The 20,070-nt window shown below is 41.7% G+C and overlaps 1 protein-coding gene across 1 annotated transcript in view; it reads left to right on the plus strand.

The window, feature by feature from the left end:
* EFCAB11 (EF-hand calcium binding domain 11) overlaps positions 1 to 12,392 on the plus strand; it is a 63,108-nt gene extending 50,716 nt beyond the window's left edge. The window contains exon 6 of the mRNA XM_054969903.1: positions 12,038 to 12,392. Within this exon, the coding sequence (XP_054825878.1) occupies positions 12,038 to 12,137 (100 nt within the window). The 3' untranslated portion in view covers positions 12,138 to 12,392. The remainder of the gene's footprint in view (positions 1 to 12,037) is intronic.
* The last annotated feature ends 7,678 nt before the right edge of the window (positions 12,393 to 20,070 follow it).

Genomic DNA, 20,070 nt, shown 5'->3' on the forward strand with positions numbered 1-20,070 from the left:
TGCAAAATTTATCAAAAGGCAACATCTAAATACTTGCCATGTAGAAACGTATTTTAGCAAAGCTTGTTTGTGGATGCAATTCAGAACGTTGGTTTTGATCAGTAAGGTCAGTAGGTCAGATCCCGGAAGATTTTTCTGTGCATAACAAGTCTATGGAAGCGTTAAAATTACTCCTCGCTGTTTGCTTGCACTAATTGCATCCCCCATATCTTCTTTGTGTGTAAGATACAGCACAAGGCGTTTCTTCTGATACAGTTTCAAAACCAAATTATATGAAATCATGTGAACCATCAATTGTATATTCCATTGCTCCATATGCACATAATTTCATTGAAAATAATATTAAAGTAGTATGTGTTGCTGCAGCTGTTGTGCTACTGTTTGTGCAATTGGAACTGCACTAAATACATTTTCCTTTCCATTCATGCATCTCCCGATCCAACCCCATGTCTGCTCTTTCTCCAGGCGCTTCTGCCTAGTTGTGAGCATGCCTTTTCAAAAACCAAAATCCATTTGATTAAAAGACTTTTGATTTAGGTTGTCTGAGGCATTGGTATTGGGTGCCATCAATATGCTGATGACACCCACTTAGGCATGTGGTTCTCAAAAGCTTATGCCTCAATAAAATGGGTTAGTCTTAAAGATGCTACTGGACTCTTTACTATTTTGCAACTACAGACTAACACAGCTAACTCCTCTGGATCTATGGAGAAGAATTGTGCATCATCCAGCCCCACAATGCACTCACTCTCTGGCTGTTCCCTTCTATGTTTTATATAAAAAGGTGTTGTGAAGCATGCCTGCGAATGGCTCAGACACCATTTCTTTCCACATGCATCAGTGTATTGCCAGAGTTTTCTTTGCATTTTGGGCAACATCAGGCAGATGAGCTTCAGTAAGGGTTCCTATTTGCCCACAAGCAAATCCTAAACAGAATGTGATGTGCAGTCATCCCTCCCTCTACCTCTGCTCTGTCGATTGGCATTTCCTGTCTCTTCTGTGGCCAGGTCTGCAGAAAGAAGAAGAAAGCTGGCTGAAGTTGCAGGGGGAGCACCTATTTAGCTTCCAGCTGAGAGCGGCTCATTTGGAACAGCCTAGAACTGGCCTTTAGTCACCCTAGAGGCTTCATGGCTTTAAAACTCTTTCCTCTTCTCTTTGTGAGTTATGGTCATGGAATCTTTGAAATGAAATCAAGTCATAAAGCATAAAGTCAGCATTGAAGTCCTGCCTTCTCCTTGCTTGCCATTCTGTTTTATTACACTGTACTGGAATGATCTATTCTCCCCTGAAGATATAAGCAGAATGCCATTGATGTACAAAAATACTGGTAAAACTGAGGCCTCAGCTCCCCACTCCCCATGGAGTAATTTACCTAGAGGACAGCCTGTCGTACCAGCCCATGTAAAATTTCCAGATTCAGACCCTAGCTCTGTCATGAATTTTCCTTGCCATGCAAGCCACCATGGCTCCTCTTCCACACCCGGCAAAGGGCCTGGGAAAGGCCGCGCGGGCACCTGCTGTGGCTCTTCCCCCAGAGCCTGGCGAGGGGCCGGGGAAAGGCTGCGCGGGTTCCCACCATGCCTCTTCTTCCAGAGCCCAGTGAGGGGCCATGGAAAGGCCGCGAAGGCGCCTGCTGTGGTGCCTCCTCCAGTGCCTGGCGAGGGAGCGAGGAAAGGCCGCATGGGCGCCTGCCGTGGCTCTTCCCCCTCCCCAGCCAGGCGAGGGGCCGGGGAAAGGCCAAGTGGGTGCCCGCCATGGCTCTTCTTCCAGAGCCCGGCGAAGGGCCGGGGAAAGGCCGCACGGGCGCCTTCCGTGGTGCCTCCTCCAGAGCCCGGCGAGGGGCCGGGGAAAGGCTGCGTGGGCGCCTTCCATGGCTCTTTCCCCCAAGCCTGGTGACGGGCCGGGGAAAGGCTGCGTGGGCGCCTGCTGCAGCTCCTCCTCCAGAGCCCGGCGAGGGGATGGGGAAAGGCCATGCGGGCACCTTCCCCAAGCCCAGCAAGGGGCCAGGGAAAGGCTGCGCGGGTGCTCACCATGGCTCCTCTTCAGAGCCTGGTGATGGGCTGGGGAAAGGCTGCGCGGGCGCCTGCCATGGTGCCTCCTCCAGAGCCCAGTGAGGGGCCTGGGAAAGGCCGTGCGGGCTCCTGCCACAGCTCCTCCTCCAGAACTCAGCGAGGGGCCAGGGAAAGGCTGTGCAGGCTCCTGCTGCGGCTCCTCCTCCAGCGCCTGGCGCCTGCCGTGCACTGGGGCTTCTAAGCTCTGTGCTGAGCTGTTACAATTCCTGCGCCAAAGTGCAGGAGTGCACGTTGGCGGGAACCCTGATTGGTAGTGGTGCCCGAATACTCTCTTCCAAAATACCCATTGTGGTGAATGATAATCCAATCTATTATTTTAATGTTGTCATTAGTTTTTTATGTATTATATGCTTTTCAGTTGATTAATTTATGTAGATTTGATTGGAAATTGTAGGTTGTAAGCTGCCTTGAAGACTTTGCAAAATGGAAATGCAAGGTATAGATATTTATTTAAAATACTGATAAACCACTATCTCAATAAAAATACTTTCAAGGATGCTTACGATATCCATTAAACAATATCATGAAGATGAAAAAAAATCTTGCCGCATAAAACTAGTAAGATAGCAATCCAATTACTAAAAGCTGCCTTTATTCATTTATTTAGGAAATTTCTGTGTCACCTTTCCAGAATCCTAGTTGATAATAAGAGCAGATTAATAAAACTGCAGTATGATTTTTTTTAAAACCAGCAGTGAATAGCAAATGAGTCACTCTCTTATTCAAACCTAAAGTAAAAAGCAATTGAGGAACTGGCAACAACAAAGCAGGTAGAATAAGGCTGGGAAAAATTGAAATGTCTTTGCCTGGTGCCTAAAAGAAGGTGAAGGTGTGTGATGCCATCTTAAGTAGAATTACATCCTTAGGCCGTGTTGGTCCCTAGTGAATGTCTGCTGGGAGGCAGTTCCAAAGTCTTGGCACCACAGTAGAAAATGCCCTTTCCATGAAGCTCACCCACCTTGTTTCTGAAAGAGGATACTTAAATCATGGCCTTTGAATTTGGGGCAGGTTCTATGGCAGGAGGCAGTTCTTCAGATACCACAGCTATAGACATTTTATGTGTGTGTTATGTGCCATCAAGTCGCTTTTGACTTATGGCGGCCCTATGAATGACAGACCTCCAAAACGTCCTATCATTAACAACCCTCTTCAGTTCTTACAAATTGTAGGATGTGGCTTCCTTTATGGAATCAAACCATCTCATTTTGGGTGTTCCTCTTTTCCTACTGCCTTCCACTTTTCCCAACATTATTGATTTTTCCATTGAGTCTTGTCTTTTCATGATGTGACCAAAATACAATAGCTTCAGTCTCATCATTTTAGCTTCCAGGGAGAATTCAGGCTTGGTTTGATTTAGGGTTGTATAACTAATAGCCTGCAGTTGAATTGTGTCAAGGGCTAAATTGGTGGCCCATGAAGATCTTCTAATATGGTTGAAATAGGATCCCTGTAAGTCAAGCTGTGAGCAGTTTAGCTGCTGCATTTTGCACCAGTTGAAGCTTCTGGACTGTTTTCAAAGGCAGCAGCCTCGTGCAGCGCTCATTGCAGTAACCTAACCTGGATGTAATTAGGGTGTAGATAACTTAGGCCAGATCATACTTTTCAAGCAAGGAGTGCAGCTGGTGCACCAGCTGAAGCTAATTAAAGGGGCTATATACTACAGAAGAGAGCTGCCTCTCTGTACAAAGACATGGGTCTAACACAGAGCTCTCCAATAGGTAGCTTGCAAGCCACCAGTGGCTCACCAGCTGCTAAAGTGTAGCTTATGCAGCCCAAAGAAGACCCAGGAAATGATAACTGAGATTGAAAGATACAGGAAGGCTCAGTCACCTGGCCTTACATGTCCATCTGTGCCAAAGGAATCAGAACCAGTGCTGTCATTGGCTCTTTCCATTTTCTGTGGCCAAGGTGAGAGTTTCCTCTATTGGGCATAAGGAAGCTCGACTACCTCTACCTAGGACTATGGGGCTTTGTTAGTCAAATATACAAAGTCCTGAGGAGGGGAGAGGTCAGTCACCTGCCATGTAGAAAGGACAGTTAAGTATGGGAAGGGCCATTAGGAATGGGTTGTTTGCCTTTTTTGAGATTGTAATTGTTTTTACCTCTTCCACATTGCTATTAGATGTGTATTTCTCTGCTTTAAAGCCATCTTTGCAATGGTCTTTAGTCCAGCTTTAGTATCAGTTTTGCCATAGTGTGGGTATTTCCCCTTTTCTAGGACAGAACAGATGTGCCAGTGAGTGAGGGTGGGAAGCAAATTTCATATATTTATTAGGAATTTTAAATTATATTTGTGTTTTAGTAGCTTGGATTTTTTTAATTACTCAGAAGAAATTCTCATTAAAGAAAAGGTTGGAGACCCCTGACTCTTAACTAAAAGCACTCCCAAGCTGTAGATCTGCTCTTCAAGGTGGGGTGCAGCCCCATCCAGAACAGGCTGAATCTGCGGTCTCGTTTTGGCCTTATTATTGACGAACAGCATTACAATCTTACCTGTCATTTGTTTCAGTTTATTAGCCCTCATTATGGATTTAGACGTACCTGTAAAATGTTCTATGCACATACTTTTTTTTTTTTTGTAAAGTAATGCATGAATTGACTCTAAATTTATGCTGTAGTGGGAGTCATTTCTGGCTTTCTGGTTTTCACTAGTTCTTTTTTTATCCAGGCATATTCAGCTGTTCTATTTCATTAAATGTATTGTTTTGGTACTACTATTATAACAGACAAAAAAAACCCATTCATGCTCAGCCTTTGAATCCTTCATTTGTCCTCAGCACAATATATTACTTTTGGTATTTAATCCCATCATTTTAAACTAGTTTGTGATTTAATCCTGTCATCTAAAAATTGGAGAGCACTCCAGACTGTTTTAGGGCATAAGTGCCTACAGATCTTGATGATATTATGACAACTAAAATGCTTCCTTAAGGGCTCCATCACTCAAAATGGGGTTTTTTTTTACTGCCAGTAATCAGATCTGTACTATTTTAGTCAACAAATCCTTGTTATCGTTCTTGTATGTTTATTAAGTATCTAGTGTTGTTGTTGTTTTTTGAGGAAGTAAAGTTAATAACCAGGTTGCTAGCTAGAAAGGGACAGTCATTAGAAGCAGAAAGGGCTGTGGTTGCTTTATCAGAGGAGAAGACAGTTTCCTGGAGAAGCTGTCGTCCTTGAGATTTCCATTGGTCAGCCACTTCACCCCCCAGCAGAGACTCCTTGCCCCAAGTGTGCAAGTGTCATCTTTACTATCTCCTTGTTCAATTGGTATCTCACTTCTGGCTCTAGTGTGCTAGTTCTTTAGACTCCTTTTAAAACTTGCATTCCCCCTCACCAATCCTTCGCGTTCCAGTTGTATATCCGGATCCCAGACTGTTTAGGGCCTGTCATGTGATGGTTGTCTTGTTAATATTGCTACAGGGATGGGCTACAGATGCATCCGATTGAAAAGAAGAGAGGAAAGGAGGTAGATGAGGCAAGGGTACAGATGAGGCAGTGATTAGAAGCAAAGATTCCAGAGGAAAGAGAGAGCAAGGGGAGGAGAGGATGGAATAAAGTCTCATGGGGAAGGGAAGCTGGAGCTACCATTCCACTATAGCCTTTACATCTTTGAGGCATCTTACTTTAGCTATCTAAATTATGCTGTAGTTAAAGACCATCCAGCAACTTAGCCCAACAGAAGCAAACTGAAGCAAGGGAATGCCTTGTGCTTGTGGCTGGGTGCCACTTGGTTCTGTTCTGTGGTGTTCCTCCACTGACTGAACTAGTGCCCGGCTGTTGTGGATGACACTGGTTCTGTTGGGCTAAGTTGCAACAGTGTCCCTTGATTCAGTTTGGTTTGGGTGGAATGGCTATGATTCTCTGGTGTGATGTTGGTCCCCTTGCTTTCCTTTGGTTCTGGGGGATTCCATTCCCTTGCTTCAGTTTGATTCTGTTTGATACTCAGAAGTTGGTTGCCTGCAAATTTGGTGAAGTTTGGTTGAAATGTGAGCTCCCCTCCCAGCCCACCAGATAGCCCCCGGATTGAGTTTCCCAAAGGAAAGAATGGCCTAATTTTACCAAATTTCTGCTATATTACTGAACCAAACTAGAGAATCAATTCAGTATTCAGGTTCAGTATTCCCAGCTGGGATTTACTGAATTTTTTTGTGTGTCTACACCCCTATTGGTGTACAGAGTATGGCTTGGATCCAACAGAGTACACACAGAAGAATTTCCACCTGCATGGCATGATTGCCTCCTTTCCCACTGCAGTCCCAAATGCCCCCCCAAATGCTACTCCTAGGGAACAGTGGACCTCCAGGAACAATGTTGGGGAGGATTTGGGGCTGCGGCAGGAAAGGGGAGCTGAAAAAGTCATGCTCAGCGGACAGAAATCCTTCCATCTGCAGAAACACTCCAATGGATCCAGCTCTATAGCAGTTAGAAGGGTGCAGAGAATGGCAACATATTTCCATTGTGTTCTTTGAAGGATACTGCTGCTAGAAGTTAAATGCAGTGGAATTTTTGAAGAGTATAGCTATATAGGCAGGTATAGAGGAAGGGGAAGGAGAAGAGAAAGAGAAAGACCAGATTTCCATTCTCTTTCTTCACAGATAGAGGTATGCCAGCAAGTATATATGGCTTGATATAACAGCATCAGGAATAGTTTCCCTGAAGAGCTGAGAATAAAATATTGGTGACAGAAAGCCATTCATAGTTCTGATATAAGCCTTTCAGACCATTAAAAAGCATGACTCACAATGGATGGAAGCACCATAGGAGCTTCAACCAGCATTAACTTTTGAGGGATTCAAGCCTTCGTACAATTTAGGTTTGGTGTTGGAAGGTGAAGAATTTATAAAGCCCTTCAGCTGTAGGTCACCATTGATCCAAAGTTGTATTCTTAATTCAGATTTCAGGTACCCCTTAATAAATGAGCATGAAGACTGGGATAGCTGTCAGAATAAAGACACATTGGAGAAACCTTCTCAATTTCCCAGGAGATGCATTCACCTATGTAAGACCACACAGGCACGTGAAAGACATTACGAATCCCAAAGGATGGGTATTTGTAATTAAACCCATGACATTCTTATGTTTCCTGCAGAATCCCTTCATTCTCCCCAGATAGTGCAACAGGGATAATCAGTATGTTGTGGGAGAAGGCAGGAGAAATATACCCCCACTGTGCAAAGGAAAAAAAGGATTGCACATCTGTCAAACTCCTTTATTGATTGGGAAAGGGCAGTAGAAATAGATTAGGCGACCTTTAAAAATTCCTTCCATCTCTAACATTATGGAAAATGATGTGAGTTACAATGTCTAAATAGGCACAATGTGACTGTATAACAATATCAAATCTAGTATGAAGATTCTGCAAACCAAATTCACTTTCAGGAGCAAAAACTCCTGAGTAAAAAATACACTGAAAAAACACACATCCCCACCCTGCCTTTGCCATAGGCTAACCATTATTTGATGAGATTTAGACTCTCAGGCACTTGGTGAGGGTACAATGGGGATGGTCTGGCCCAGGAGGCTAACTGATCCAGAGGGGCTCCCAATATCTCCGGTGGATTTTCCAGCCAGCTAGGTTGGTCCTCCGGTTGCAGCCCTGGTTGACCTGTGGAATATGGAGATGATCCAGGCGGTGGGCCTGATTGCCCCGGAGCCCTCTCTCTTCCTCCATAAGTCCGTAATGCCTCTAGCGCTCTGCGTCAGCATTGCCATTTAAAGGCTTCACCACTTGTTGCATCTCCTGGTTCACTCACACTAGTTAGCGCAGGGGCTGTCAATTGCTTTTTAATTCTTCAGGGATGGCGATCTCAACCGTTGCCCCTTCCCTTTGCCACTGCTTGGAAATCAGGACTGAAAAGGCTGGTAAAAGATGGGTGTAATGTTTCGCATCTAAATAGTTTGGATTTGATTTCCGCTTAATGCAGGGATTTTTAGTATATGTTACTGTGGATATATGTACCCTAGGAGGCAAACTGCAGTTTTTAGTCAGAGTGCTGAGAAAAAGTGTTCATTCTGGTCAAATAGGCAAGCTGTGTTGAGCCTGAGAGAATCCGTATTTCACAGGGAAAGGATTCTGGCTACATCTGGCAAACTGTATGGAAGCTTGAGTGCCTAATTCTGCCTAAATCAGGCTAACTGTGTGTGCAACTGGGTCACTCTGTATATCAGAGAGAAAGATTATTCTATCTAGGCCAGGTAAGCTGAATAGAAAGGCCTGAGTGAATCTGTCTGTGTAGCTGTATTTTAATCAATGCTGTATTTTAATCAATGTTGTACCTCGCCCTGAGCCGGCTTGTGGGGAGGGAGGGTTAAAAATAAAATAAAATAAATAAATAAAATAGAGTTTATCCTGTTAGTGAAGACCTGTGTGGAAAACTACTCTATGTAACTGAGTCTGTGAATATATCTTTAAAAAGATATAATTATTTTTGAATCCACCAAGCTTATATACTTATAAATAAATTGTACTTTTGTTCAAGCAAGAAAGATCCCTTTCCCCTCTCACAACTATCCTCACATGTTGACCATTCTGTTGAACTACCATCTAGAACGAGTCTTCCTATATTACCTGTATTGTGGTCTAAGGCGCAGCAAGAACCTTTCGAGGGAGTCAGAGAGGCAGCAATGTTAAGGTCACACAAACACAAAAAAGGTGTTCTTAAAGTAAAAGCTTGGGTAAAGTACAGAACACCTGAAGCTCTATATGAGTGGAAATAAAAAGAGAGTTGTTTGAGACCAGTTTAAGTGAAGAGGAGCTGGATTAAAGGTCCAAAGGCAAAGGTTTAAAAACTAAGCAAATCATTACAATGGGAAAAGGGCCATTTTCACACAGCCACGTACATGCCTGGAAGATCACGCGAAACTCACGGCATAAAAACGTCTTCCTAGCGCGATTTCCCAGCACGATCCTGTTTAATGGTGCTTTTTCTGACGTCATCCAGCCATTAAAGGGGATCGTGCCAAGACATTGTGCTAAGAAGATGCTTCATGCCGTGAGTTTGTGCCATCTCCCAGGGCACGTGTGAAAACGGCCAAGGAAAACCACAGGAGATGAGTCATCTGTCTCTGAAGCATAGAACACTCCAGTGCTTCTGGCCTTTGTGAAGAATGCAGCCACATCTCCCACTGAGGAGAAAGGCTGGGTATGATATTTGTTATAAATCTAATTTTCCCTACACTTTGCAAAAAAGGATGATTGCTCTGGCTGTTGCTTCCTCAGGTGTTGCTGCAGCTCTTTTGGCAGGAGGTGGAGCTGCTTCTTAAGTATTCAAACTTCCATTACATTTCACAAGCACAGTGAGCTACAGGGTGGGCGAGCAGGCATACCTCTAGTTATTAATATATCAAGGTGGATTCGAGGGTGGAAGGCATTTCACCACAGAAGTTACAAAGAAAATTTTACCATACACTGGAACACAAAATATGCCAAGGTAAAAGGTAATTCTTTGTACTAGAAAATGTTTATAACTTTTAATAATCTGTATTTTATGTGTTAGTTGTACATGCTATACTATGGCTGCAATTCTAAGTACACTTCCTTGAGATTAAGCCTTACTGAATAAAATGGGAGCTGCGTAGGACTATTCCCTATGTTGTATGCTGTAGATGGATAATATTTTCAAGCGAAAAAGAGTAAGGGGACAAGAGACAGTGAAGGATGACAACCATGCCTGCTGATATCTGGATTGTAGAGTCTTCAGTGCAACCCTGGATGATCTGGCTATGATACTTCTACAACGCTGTAGTACTCAGTGGTGGCACAGCAAGGAGTAGGAGGCAGCTGTTACGAGTTTCTATAGGGCAGCTCTGCAAACAAGGTGTGTGCTCTTTTGCCTTCACATTGCAGGGCAGAAGCTGGCTTTTTGGAGTGTGACTAATGTAGGTTATTGAAAACCATCAAGAAACCGGCAGCATCATCCATCTTGAGTATCTACTTACACAATACATTAGTTTTAAAATATTCCAATTGGAGAGGCTCCTTAATGCAGAAGGGGAGAGAAAAAACCTTACTTAGTTTCAGGAGACTTTAATTATCTAATTTAATAAGAGGGTAATTTATATTCTGCAGTGAGTTAAGTTGTGGTACTAATTACTCCTGCAGTTCCAGAAAAAGATAGGCCTTAGGTGCTGATGAATGCTTCAAATATATGCTACTTTTTTACTATGGAAAGTTAATGAATAACAAACTCTGAACTGTGTGTTTACTTTAGAGTGAATATCGTACCACAGTTATTTAAGCAAAGAATGCTCTTGCCACAGAGACCATTGTGGTTGTCAGTTAGAGGCAGCTTGGTGTAATGGTTTGAGTGTTGGACTAGGATTTGGAAAATCCAGGTTTGAATCCCCACTCTTCCATGGAAGCTTACTCGGTGACCTTGGGCCAGTCACACACATTCATGTTTAGTCTATCTCACAAGATTGTTGTGAGGATAAAATGGAGAAGACTAGAATGATGGAAGCTGCTTTGGATCCCCATTGGGAAGAAAGGTGGTATATAAATTAAATAAACAATTAAATAACTTGTACCAGATAAAGTTTTCAGTCATACACCTGTGTTGTGCCTCATCAGACCATTATTGTTAACTGGTATCAGTTCTCTGTTTTTCAGTCAATGTGGAGTTGTTCCATAAAATATTTTCTCATGATTAACTTTTGAACCAGGGACTGTCTATATCATAGCTCGTTCTGTTAACCGCTATGCTATACAACAAAATGCTGCCATATATTGTTGGACATGATGTCCAAGGCTTGATCAGGCTCTGTAGTAAGGGTTAATCACCAATTACTGATCTAATAGGGTATGAGATATAAAAGATATTTCAAATAAAAAATGAAATCAAATAACAGAATTTCAATTTCAATCTTTTCTTGCCTTGAAATAGTTTTAGAGAAAATGCCTGGACTCTTCATTAGAATAATTTTATTCCAACAAAGTACAAACATTCTGTTTAGTATTGCCTTGGGGAATGTATCTAGATAATTTGATAATTTAAAATACTCTTTTCAATTAAGTGGAATTGCCCACTTCCTGAGGGACTACTCAGATATAAGTGATTTTGGTATGTGTGTATGTGTGTGTTTAACAGCACCTGTAGAAGCTTCTTGTTACAAAGCCACAGAATAATATCTCCTTTATGGCCAATCATGACTCATGGACTGAAAACCAATCAAGGAAATACAGGCTGGTTTTCTATCAAAGACTATCACTAAGGTTCATTCTCCTCTCCTACTGAGAGCTCTGCAGTGATTTCTTATGCAATGTATTTAGGAAAGCAAAGAGAGGACTGTAATGTTGCCATGTAATAACACGGCATGCCAACAGAATTGAAGCATTCGCATGGTATCTCTTGTCATCCTGCACCCTTGCTGACCTTCCAGCTTTTTTATTTTGGTCTGGCACTGTGATTGGGCGCAAGCAATTAAGGAGTTTAATAAGGAGCAAGTAAATTTTTTTGTATTGGGGTCACAACATTGTCCTGTGCTGTTCCAAAGCATTATTTGCCTTTTAATTTCTGGTTCAGCATGTTTTAAGAGCAAGGTTGTGAATGCTAAATTGGGGTCTGACAATATAGCTTGATTGATCAAAGCTACGATAGACAACCCAAGACTTCCTTGCTTTCAGGTGCCCATCTGTTTATCAAGAGCTTGGAGATATTTATCCACAATTAGCTTTGTAAAAAGTTCAGTATTATATCGTTCAGAAATAAGAAAACACACCTTAAATATACAGATTTCAGCAACCAGTTAAAGGAGTACTGGGAAAATGTATTATCATGTTAACATAAACTAATTTTATCTGTTGCAAAATAAAAAAAACATATGCAGTATTTCTATCTTTGCCAAATGGGAACCAATCTTCACTGTGTAAAAACCAACCATCCGTAATAGGGAGATACGGTATAAGCAGAATACTATGTTTAATACTTTAATTCATTTTAAGTATTTGGAATGCTTTTCTTTTGCAGGGAAGTTGATCAGGATTCTGATGGCCATATTAGCTTCAAAGAGTTTGAATCAGCAATGAATTATGGACAAGATGATTTGTCAGTATTTCTGTTCAGCTGAAGTGCATTTTTCTCAGGAAAAAAGCACAATAAGATCTCCACATCTAAGATATTCTAACATCTACAAAGCGTTTTCCTTCAGAAAAGTTTTTAAAGTTCATCTATGAAGCAGTTGGAAAGAAGTTGTTTCAAAACCTTCCTGTTGTGTGATATTCCATAAAAATACTGTTTCCTAACCATTGTGTGTTTTAAATCAGTCCGGTTTGTAGACTTCAGTATGTATTTTTTCTGTTTTAATAAAAAATTATTTAAAGTTTTGCTGGTTTTCCTTTTTACGAGCATGTCATGGGTAAGAACAACTGTATAACTTACTAAATTTGTACAAAAGTGGAGAAAGCCTGATACCCATAACAAATATTTTTAAGTATTTGTTTTTCTCCCTTGAAATGAACTAGCGAAAGGGTTCTTTGCCCTCACTGAACATAATTAATATGACAACCTGCTTCACAGAACAGGTTTCGATGACATTACCCAGGAAAATGATAATTTTTATACTATCATCTGAGAAAGTGAGTGATTTAGCCTCATAAATCTCTTTGACCAGTGACTAGAATGAGAAATTGTGATTCACCCAAGACTATCTAGTAATCTTCACAATGGATTTAAAATATATTTTCCAACATTTAGAATCATCCCTTGAGGGATTTTAGTGCATTAGATCTATTTCTGTGCGCTTTTTGTTTTTATTGTAAGTCATTTCTATACTTTCTTTTCACTGTCTTCAGGCATAAAGTTTCTAAGTCCAGCACAACTGGAGCTTATCATTTTGAAATCAAAACCCGTCCTCTGTGCTGCTCTGTTTACGATTGGTTCTTGTTCTTGCCACAGGCCAACGGTTCCACAAAGGGACTGCTGCAGAGCAAAGCAGTGTAAACCTCTGCATGACTTGTCTGGAATTAGAGGAACAATTCGGTTGGATGAGCCAGAAGGCTCTAGGTTTGGGTTGCTGCTGCTTGAGGTGTGGCAGCATGACCCTTTATTTATACTACCTAACTAAAGGAAACACGTAGAACTGGCCTATCCGACAGAAGCAAATTCAGTTCTTCACTAATTCGTCTCTCCGTTTTCCCAGTCCTGTTTTGTTCAAAACATACCAAGCACAAAAGGAAAGATGCATCTCTCTTAGTCCTCAGGGATATGTGTTGGGTACATGCCAGGGATTGGCCGCGGCTCCCTTGTGCACCATTGGCCATGGCTCCCTGGCACATGTCTACTGCACAATTGGAGATTTCAGCTATTATGGGGAAACAGTGACATCCCTGAGGACACAGCCGTGTAAACGTGCTGTAAGAAAGAGTGAGTCACATTTTGACTGAAAGACTTGGGCAGAGGAACAGCACTGTTTAGCTGTATTCTGTTGGTGGTTTGGAAAACAATTCAAGCAAAGCTGCTCAAGTCTTTACTGTTAAAAGTGATGTGAATTTCAACACCAAATGAAGGTATTGGAAGAATGCCACTGTCAAAGATTCAGAACTTATCAGAAAGTCTCCCTGGTTAAATAGGAATTACCGTGACACTGCCCTGTTGTACTTCAGAGTAGTTCAATAGTAAACAGTCCAGTACTCTTTACTATTTTGGACTCTACTATTTTGCTACTACAGACTAACACGGCTAACTCCTCTGGATCTATGACTAGAGTAGCTCAGATTCCACAAAATGATTGTTACCTCCAGATGGGAATGGTATCAGTTTTCATTGAACTAGGAATCTCCCATTTCTCACTCGAGAGACTTGCTTAAACTATTTCTTTCACTATGTCTTTGGATGTAGACCTTTACAAGTTACTTCACTTTTATACAATTTCTAAATATCTTCAGTTTTCAGTACATTATAAGGGCTTTTCTTCCAACATTGAAAATTACCTTCAGAGATCTGCACTGGCTGCCCATTTGTTTCTAGGTACAATTCAAATTGTTTGTTCTTACCTTTAAAGCCCTAAGTGGCTTGGGGCCAGGGTATCTGAAGGACTGCCACGTCCCACCTTGCCCAGCCTGCCAGGTAAGATCTGCCTCACAAGCCCTGATCTCTGTGTCCCTGCATTCAGAGGTGAGAGGGCTTTGCAGCAGTAGCACCTTGCTTATGGAATCCCCTTCCCCTTTAGGCTTTCTTTTAGGTGCCTGGCCAAAACATTTCTGCTCACGTTTTAATTAAGGGTTTACTCTTTTACTACTATTTTAGTCTGGAAACTTACTTTAAGCTGTCACTGGTCTTTTTTTACTGTGTATGTTTTTATGCTGGAATGAGTTTTTAAATGTTGGATTTTAATAAATGTTTTATTTTTATTGTTTTTGTTTTGTAAGCCACCTCAAGCTGGTTCTTGGAGAGGCAGCATTAAAAAATGTCTCAATACCCCAACAGCGAAAATTACTCCATCTTCAGAACAGAAATAGTAGCAAGAATTTTCACACAGAGAAAGAAAAGTGTCCACGAACAAGAAAGGGGCAGTACTAAGATGCAAGTTTTAGGTGGTCATAGATCCAGGGGGGTTAGCCATGTTAGTTTGTAATTGCAAAATAGTAGAGTCCAGTAGCACCTTAAAGACTAACCAACTTTAACCAACTTTATTGTAGCATAAGCCTTCAAGAACCACAGCTCTCTTGCATCTGACAGAGAGTGCTTTGGTTCTCAAAAACCTATGCTAAAATAAAGTTGGTTAGTCTTTAAGGTGCTACTGGACTCTCTACTGCTAAGTTTTAGGTGAATAGCCATGTTGGTCTGCAGTAGGATTTAAGTCCCATGGCACCTTAGAGACCCAAAAGATTTTTTTATGGTATAAACTTTTGAGAGTCAGAATTTGAAGAAAGGAGCTTTGATTGTTGAAAGCTCATTCTCTGAAAATCTTGTTGGTCTCTGAGGTGCCACTGAACTCAACTCCTACTGTACTAAGATGCAAGTAACCCTTAATCTAGGCAGCCCAGTACACAGGCATATCTGTGTATAGATAAGGCATGTGTTAGGAGTAACTCGATCATACCTGCTAGCCCTGCCCACACATGATCACCCTAACATTGGCACAGAGACTCCACACATTCATTCATTCATTCATACTGCTCCATCTACACAGTCACGAACGGAGCCTGTATACACCTACATCACAGCTGTAACGATGTTAAGCTGATAAAATGTCTATAATATGTCTTAGAAAAGAAATGTGGGTGCCATTTCACTCCCCCCTCTACACACAATACCCAGCACTAATGCATCATATATACAGGGCTCCTATAAAAGTCGTTTCCCCAGGATGCCTTGCGTATCAGAGTGAGTAAGAAACACAGTCTGGAATGCAATTAAGAGAAAATTTCCCCAACACTCAAACAACACCCCCCAAGAACTGGTTCAGGAGGAAGGACAAAGGAAGGAATGAGAGAAAAGAACCTACTTCACAAGGTTGTTCTGAAAATAAAATCAGAGCATGCCATGTAAGCCATCCTAGAATTTCTTGAATAAAGGGCAACATACAAAAATGTGTCGGAGCATACATGTGAGTGCTGACTCCAAAAAGCTGGTGCTGGAATAAACTTAGTTTTTAAGGTGCCACTGGGCTCCAGTTCAGTATAAATGTGTATCCTTGCACAAACCATTATCTTAGAAACACTTGGATCTTCCATAGTGTATCATTTTCATGGTATTATGGAAGATCTGGAGACTAGTTAAGCAGCATACTGATTTATGACTTGTCAAGTACAGTCCATTGAAAATAGGTTTTGCATATCCATATAGGTTGTTACAACGCCATCATGAAATCCAACCCAGAATGCATTGCTGGTGTATCAAATGCAGCATCAAACAGATCCTCAGCAGAGAATATTTCAAGATAGTTCAGGCCACCTTAATACTCATTTAATTATTCATTTTGTTTATTTACAGTGGAGCTATTACACATAATATGGTGCAAATCCCCAGCAGCCTCAAACACCAGATGCTAGTTTTCTCTCTGCAATCCCACAAGGCAAACGAAAGCATCATCAGGAGGATTTTAAAATAAGCCCAATTAAATTTGTGCCAGCATGTTAATTTGCCTAAAATAAGACCCAGCAAATAAAGTCAGATTCTAGTCATTGCCTTTTTCTTTTCCATTTTTTGTGCACCTTTAAGAGGACAAAAATCTCTATTTACAAAGAGCAGTCATGTGACATTTCTTTTAAAGGAATTATCAATTTATGCATCAAAACCATTTTTAAAATAAAAAATATATAATAAGCAGTAAATGGATGTAAAAATTACAGAGTACAGCTTGGTCCTTACAGGTACCGTTTTTGGTCTAATGGACCAAGATTTGGATTTAGTATTAGCAGCTTTAGCCCAAGCCTCTTGCACAATCTCCCATTAATTTCCCATTGTGTTTGTGATTTGTTTCCCCTGTTCTAGTTTATAAATATGTGGAAATTTAGGATTTGGGTCTATTTATTTCTATAGTCACCCTGTGAGATGGATCAGTGTTATCACTGTTTTACAGACGGACATCTGAGAGTCAGGAAAAACAACTCACACAAGGCTACATAATGCATCTTTAACACAAGTATGACTTGACTCAGGATTCCCAGATGTGTTCACTGGATTGACTCCCATATTGACTCCCATATTAACTTCCTTACCCCTTTCTTAGGAGGACAAGAGAGAGATGTACCCAGACACAACTCTTGATGTTGCTAGAGTGATAAAGCAGTGGAATATTCATCCCATAGAACATTAACAGTTTGGTCCAAAAGCAGAAGAGAGACGAACAGTTTTCACTGATCCTCACTTCTACTTGCAGACCACCCCCCTACTCCCCCCCCCATTCTGTTCCAGTGGGTCCCTTGAGTAGAATTTGGTGGGACTCTTATGAGCTGCAGCACAAGCAGAAGGCAGAGAAGCCCCACTCTGCCAGGTCTGCTTTGGTGGTGCCTCTAAATCTCTCAAAAATGACAAAATAGCATGGACATAAATGGGGGTGGATTATGGTTGTTGTGGGTTTTCCGGGCTGTATTGCCGTGGTCTTGGCATTGTAGTTCCTGACGTTTCGCCAGCAGCTGTGGCTGGCATCTTCAGAGGTGTAGCACCAAAAGACAGAGAGATCTCAGTGTTACAGTGTGGAAAAGATGTTGGCAGGTCATTTATATCTACTCAGGAGGGGTGGGGTTGAGCTGAGTCATCCTGTAAGAGTTTCCCAGGGTGTGGAATGCTAATGGCGGGAGTAGATGGATTATTTTACTCATCATTTACATCATAGGCCCTATAAAGTATTTGTCACACATGCAATGGCTGCCCTTCTATTAGAATCAAACAGCAGAAAAAAGCTCCAATCCCTGTTCTTTTATTAGGACCCACCAAAATAACACAATGTGCAGACTTTCAAGTTCACTAGAATTGTGATGTTACGAAAACAAAAAAATAAAAAGGGCTGAGGAGGAAGCAGAAGTCGCAGGCTTGCTTTTAGGACCTGTCCATTCCAGCATCCTGTGTTTTTTGCTGAGCAGAAACGCAGAATGCTGCTGGTGTCACACGGTTGGTCCATCATGGCCATCCCCGAGTAAGCAGCAGCTGTCCAGCATCTCACATAGAAAAGGCCTTTCTCTTCAACATCTTCAGCCTCTGATCTCTTTAGCTAGGGGTGCCAGGGATTGAATTTGGGATTTGCTGCATACCGAGGGTATGTTCTACCCAGGGTTGCCAGGTTCCCCCTGGAAACTGGTGTGGGGGGCAGCGTGGAGGGGGCAATGTCCCTACCTTTGCTATGTTTGGGGATGATTTCTAAAGAATGCAATACCTTCACTTCCACATCACACCAGAAGTGAGGTCATTGGCCATAGACATAGACGTGTTTGCATCCATTTCCCTGGCCTACCTGCTTATGGCAGGCAATCTCTAGGCAGCCTGCCTCCTCCTGCCAATCACCAGTGATTGGCAGGCAGAGGCAGGATTCCCAGTTTTTTTCCCACCACCAGCAGGCACCTAGGAACCCTAACTCTTATACTGAACCATGGAACCTGCCATATTTTAGAGGGTTTTGTCTTAATAAGCCAGTGTGGTATAATGGCTAGGATGGGAGACCCAGGTTCAAATCCTTGCTGCGCCATGAAGCTTGCTGGGTGACCTTGTACCAGTTACATTCTCTCAACCTAACCCCCTTATGAAGTTGCTATGATGACAAAGTTTGGAGAGAGGACCATATATGACATCCAGAGCTCTTCCGAGGAAGGGTGGGATAAAAACATAATAAATGAACTCACATGATTGCTGTTTGCCACCTCAGAATTCTTTTAGGGTGAAGAGAGGGATGAGTGGATTTTCTGCGTCCACGGATACAGCCTACCAGAACACAGAATGGTTTAAAACTGCTTTAACGCAAAGAGCTATTTTATACCACAGTCTCTCAGCCTTGTTCTAGAACTAATTAAGGTCATGTGGTCTACTAATGACCAGATCTTTAACAATGTTAAATACAAGGTACTGTCTCTAAATTATGAATTCTCGTGCTACAGATAGATGGATAGACAGATCTGTAAATCAAGCCAAAATCATTAATCCTGAAGATTGGATTAAAATGATAGCATTAAAGTAAGCCTTTCTGTCCTGTGTGACTTGTTCTTTCTTTTTGTAATAAGACAATCAGCTTTTAGATCTCATCCTAACTATACCAAGTGTGCCTTGCTCACCATTAATCTGCCGGCAAGGACAAACTATTTTTAGTGCTGTCATTTGTAAAAACCTACCTGAGCTTTATTTGTCTTCTGATTAAAAGAGGTTTTCCTTCAGATCAGTTAACCTGAACATTATGCTTACTTACTTGCGTGCTCCACTTCAGCTTTATAATGAAGTAGATTCTTTGGGGATAATCATAATGCTAATTTGAATTGATTCTTCGGAGATTTGGGCTTAGAAAAAAATGCTATGGAATCAGTCTATTAACAACAAAAAAAGCAGAACTGAACGCTATTATCATAGTTCTCAATGGATTGGAAGACGGCTGAGAATATTGAGGTGCTAAATCTCACCCCCTCACGCACTCACCTCCAAAAGGAGAAGAAAGTCCCCATGTGTTAATATAGGGCTTAAGCTGAATCGCAGGGCTCAAAAGATTAATTTATTCTTTTACAGGACTTAGTCCAAGAACATGAGATGTAAAAACAGAGACTAGAGAACTTCTGAGCGGGTGCAAAAAATTATCCTTCAAGTGTGAGAAGCAAGAGCGAATTCTTGTCACATCTTGGGATTAATGGTTGGATTTACGAATCAAAGCATGTTGCTTCCAAACACTCACTTAAGGAGTTACCTGGATGGCTTTTCCTTTTCTCCTTGGATATGTTTCAGAACAAGGGCAAACATTTGATTGCTTCTTCCCAAGGTCAAGGAACATTCCCCAAGGCCATTAAACTATAGATGAGAGTAGGAAGCTATTATACTCTCATCCATAGACATGTACAGATATAGTTACAGTGAAACTGTTTGCTAGGAAGTCCCAGGCCAGCCCCACGTTATACCAATCAAATAGTATAATTTTGTACTAACCTAGCGTGTTCTGCAGTTGCTGTCCAACCATGAGGATGTCATTGAGGAAAAGGGCATTCTGCACCACGTTGTGTCTAATAGCTTTACCCACAAAGCCATTGGGAAGGGCCAGATTACAATGCCAACAAACAGCTCAAAGTAATTCAATTACATCACTACAGCAGTTATTGTGTCATGACATGTATCCCAAACATCTAGACCCTATTTGGGCCTCCTTGTTTCTGCTGCTTTGATATAGCAGAAACAAAAAGTTGTTATACTTTCAAAAGAAGTGATGGAAAAGCATCTCTGAACGCAGACACAACCACGCTCCCCCCAAAGAATTCTGGGGTCTGTAGTTTGGAGAGAGTGATAAGATTTTTCTATTAGCATGCTGTTGACGGGTTGTCAGATCCAGGCTGGGAAATTCCTGGAGATTTGGTAGATGGATTCTGGGGAGGGCA

The sequence above is a fragment of the Eublepharis macularius genome, chromosome 2 (assembly GCF_028583425.1).
Source record: "Eublepharis macularius isolate TG4126 chromosome 2, MPM_Emac_v1.0, whole genome shotgun sequence".
NCBI lineage: Eukaryota > Metazoa > Chordata > Lepidosauria > Squamata > Eublepharidae > Eublepharis > Eublepharis macularius.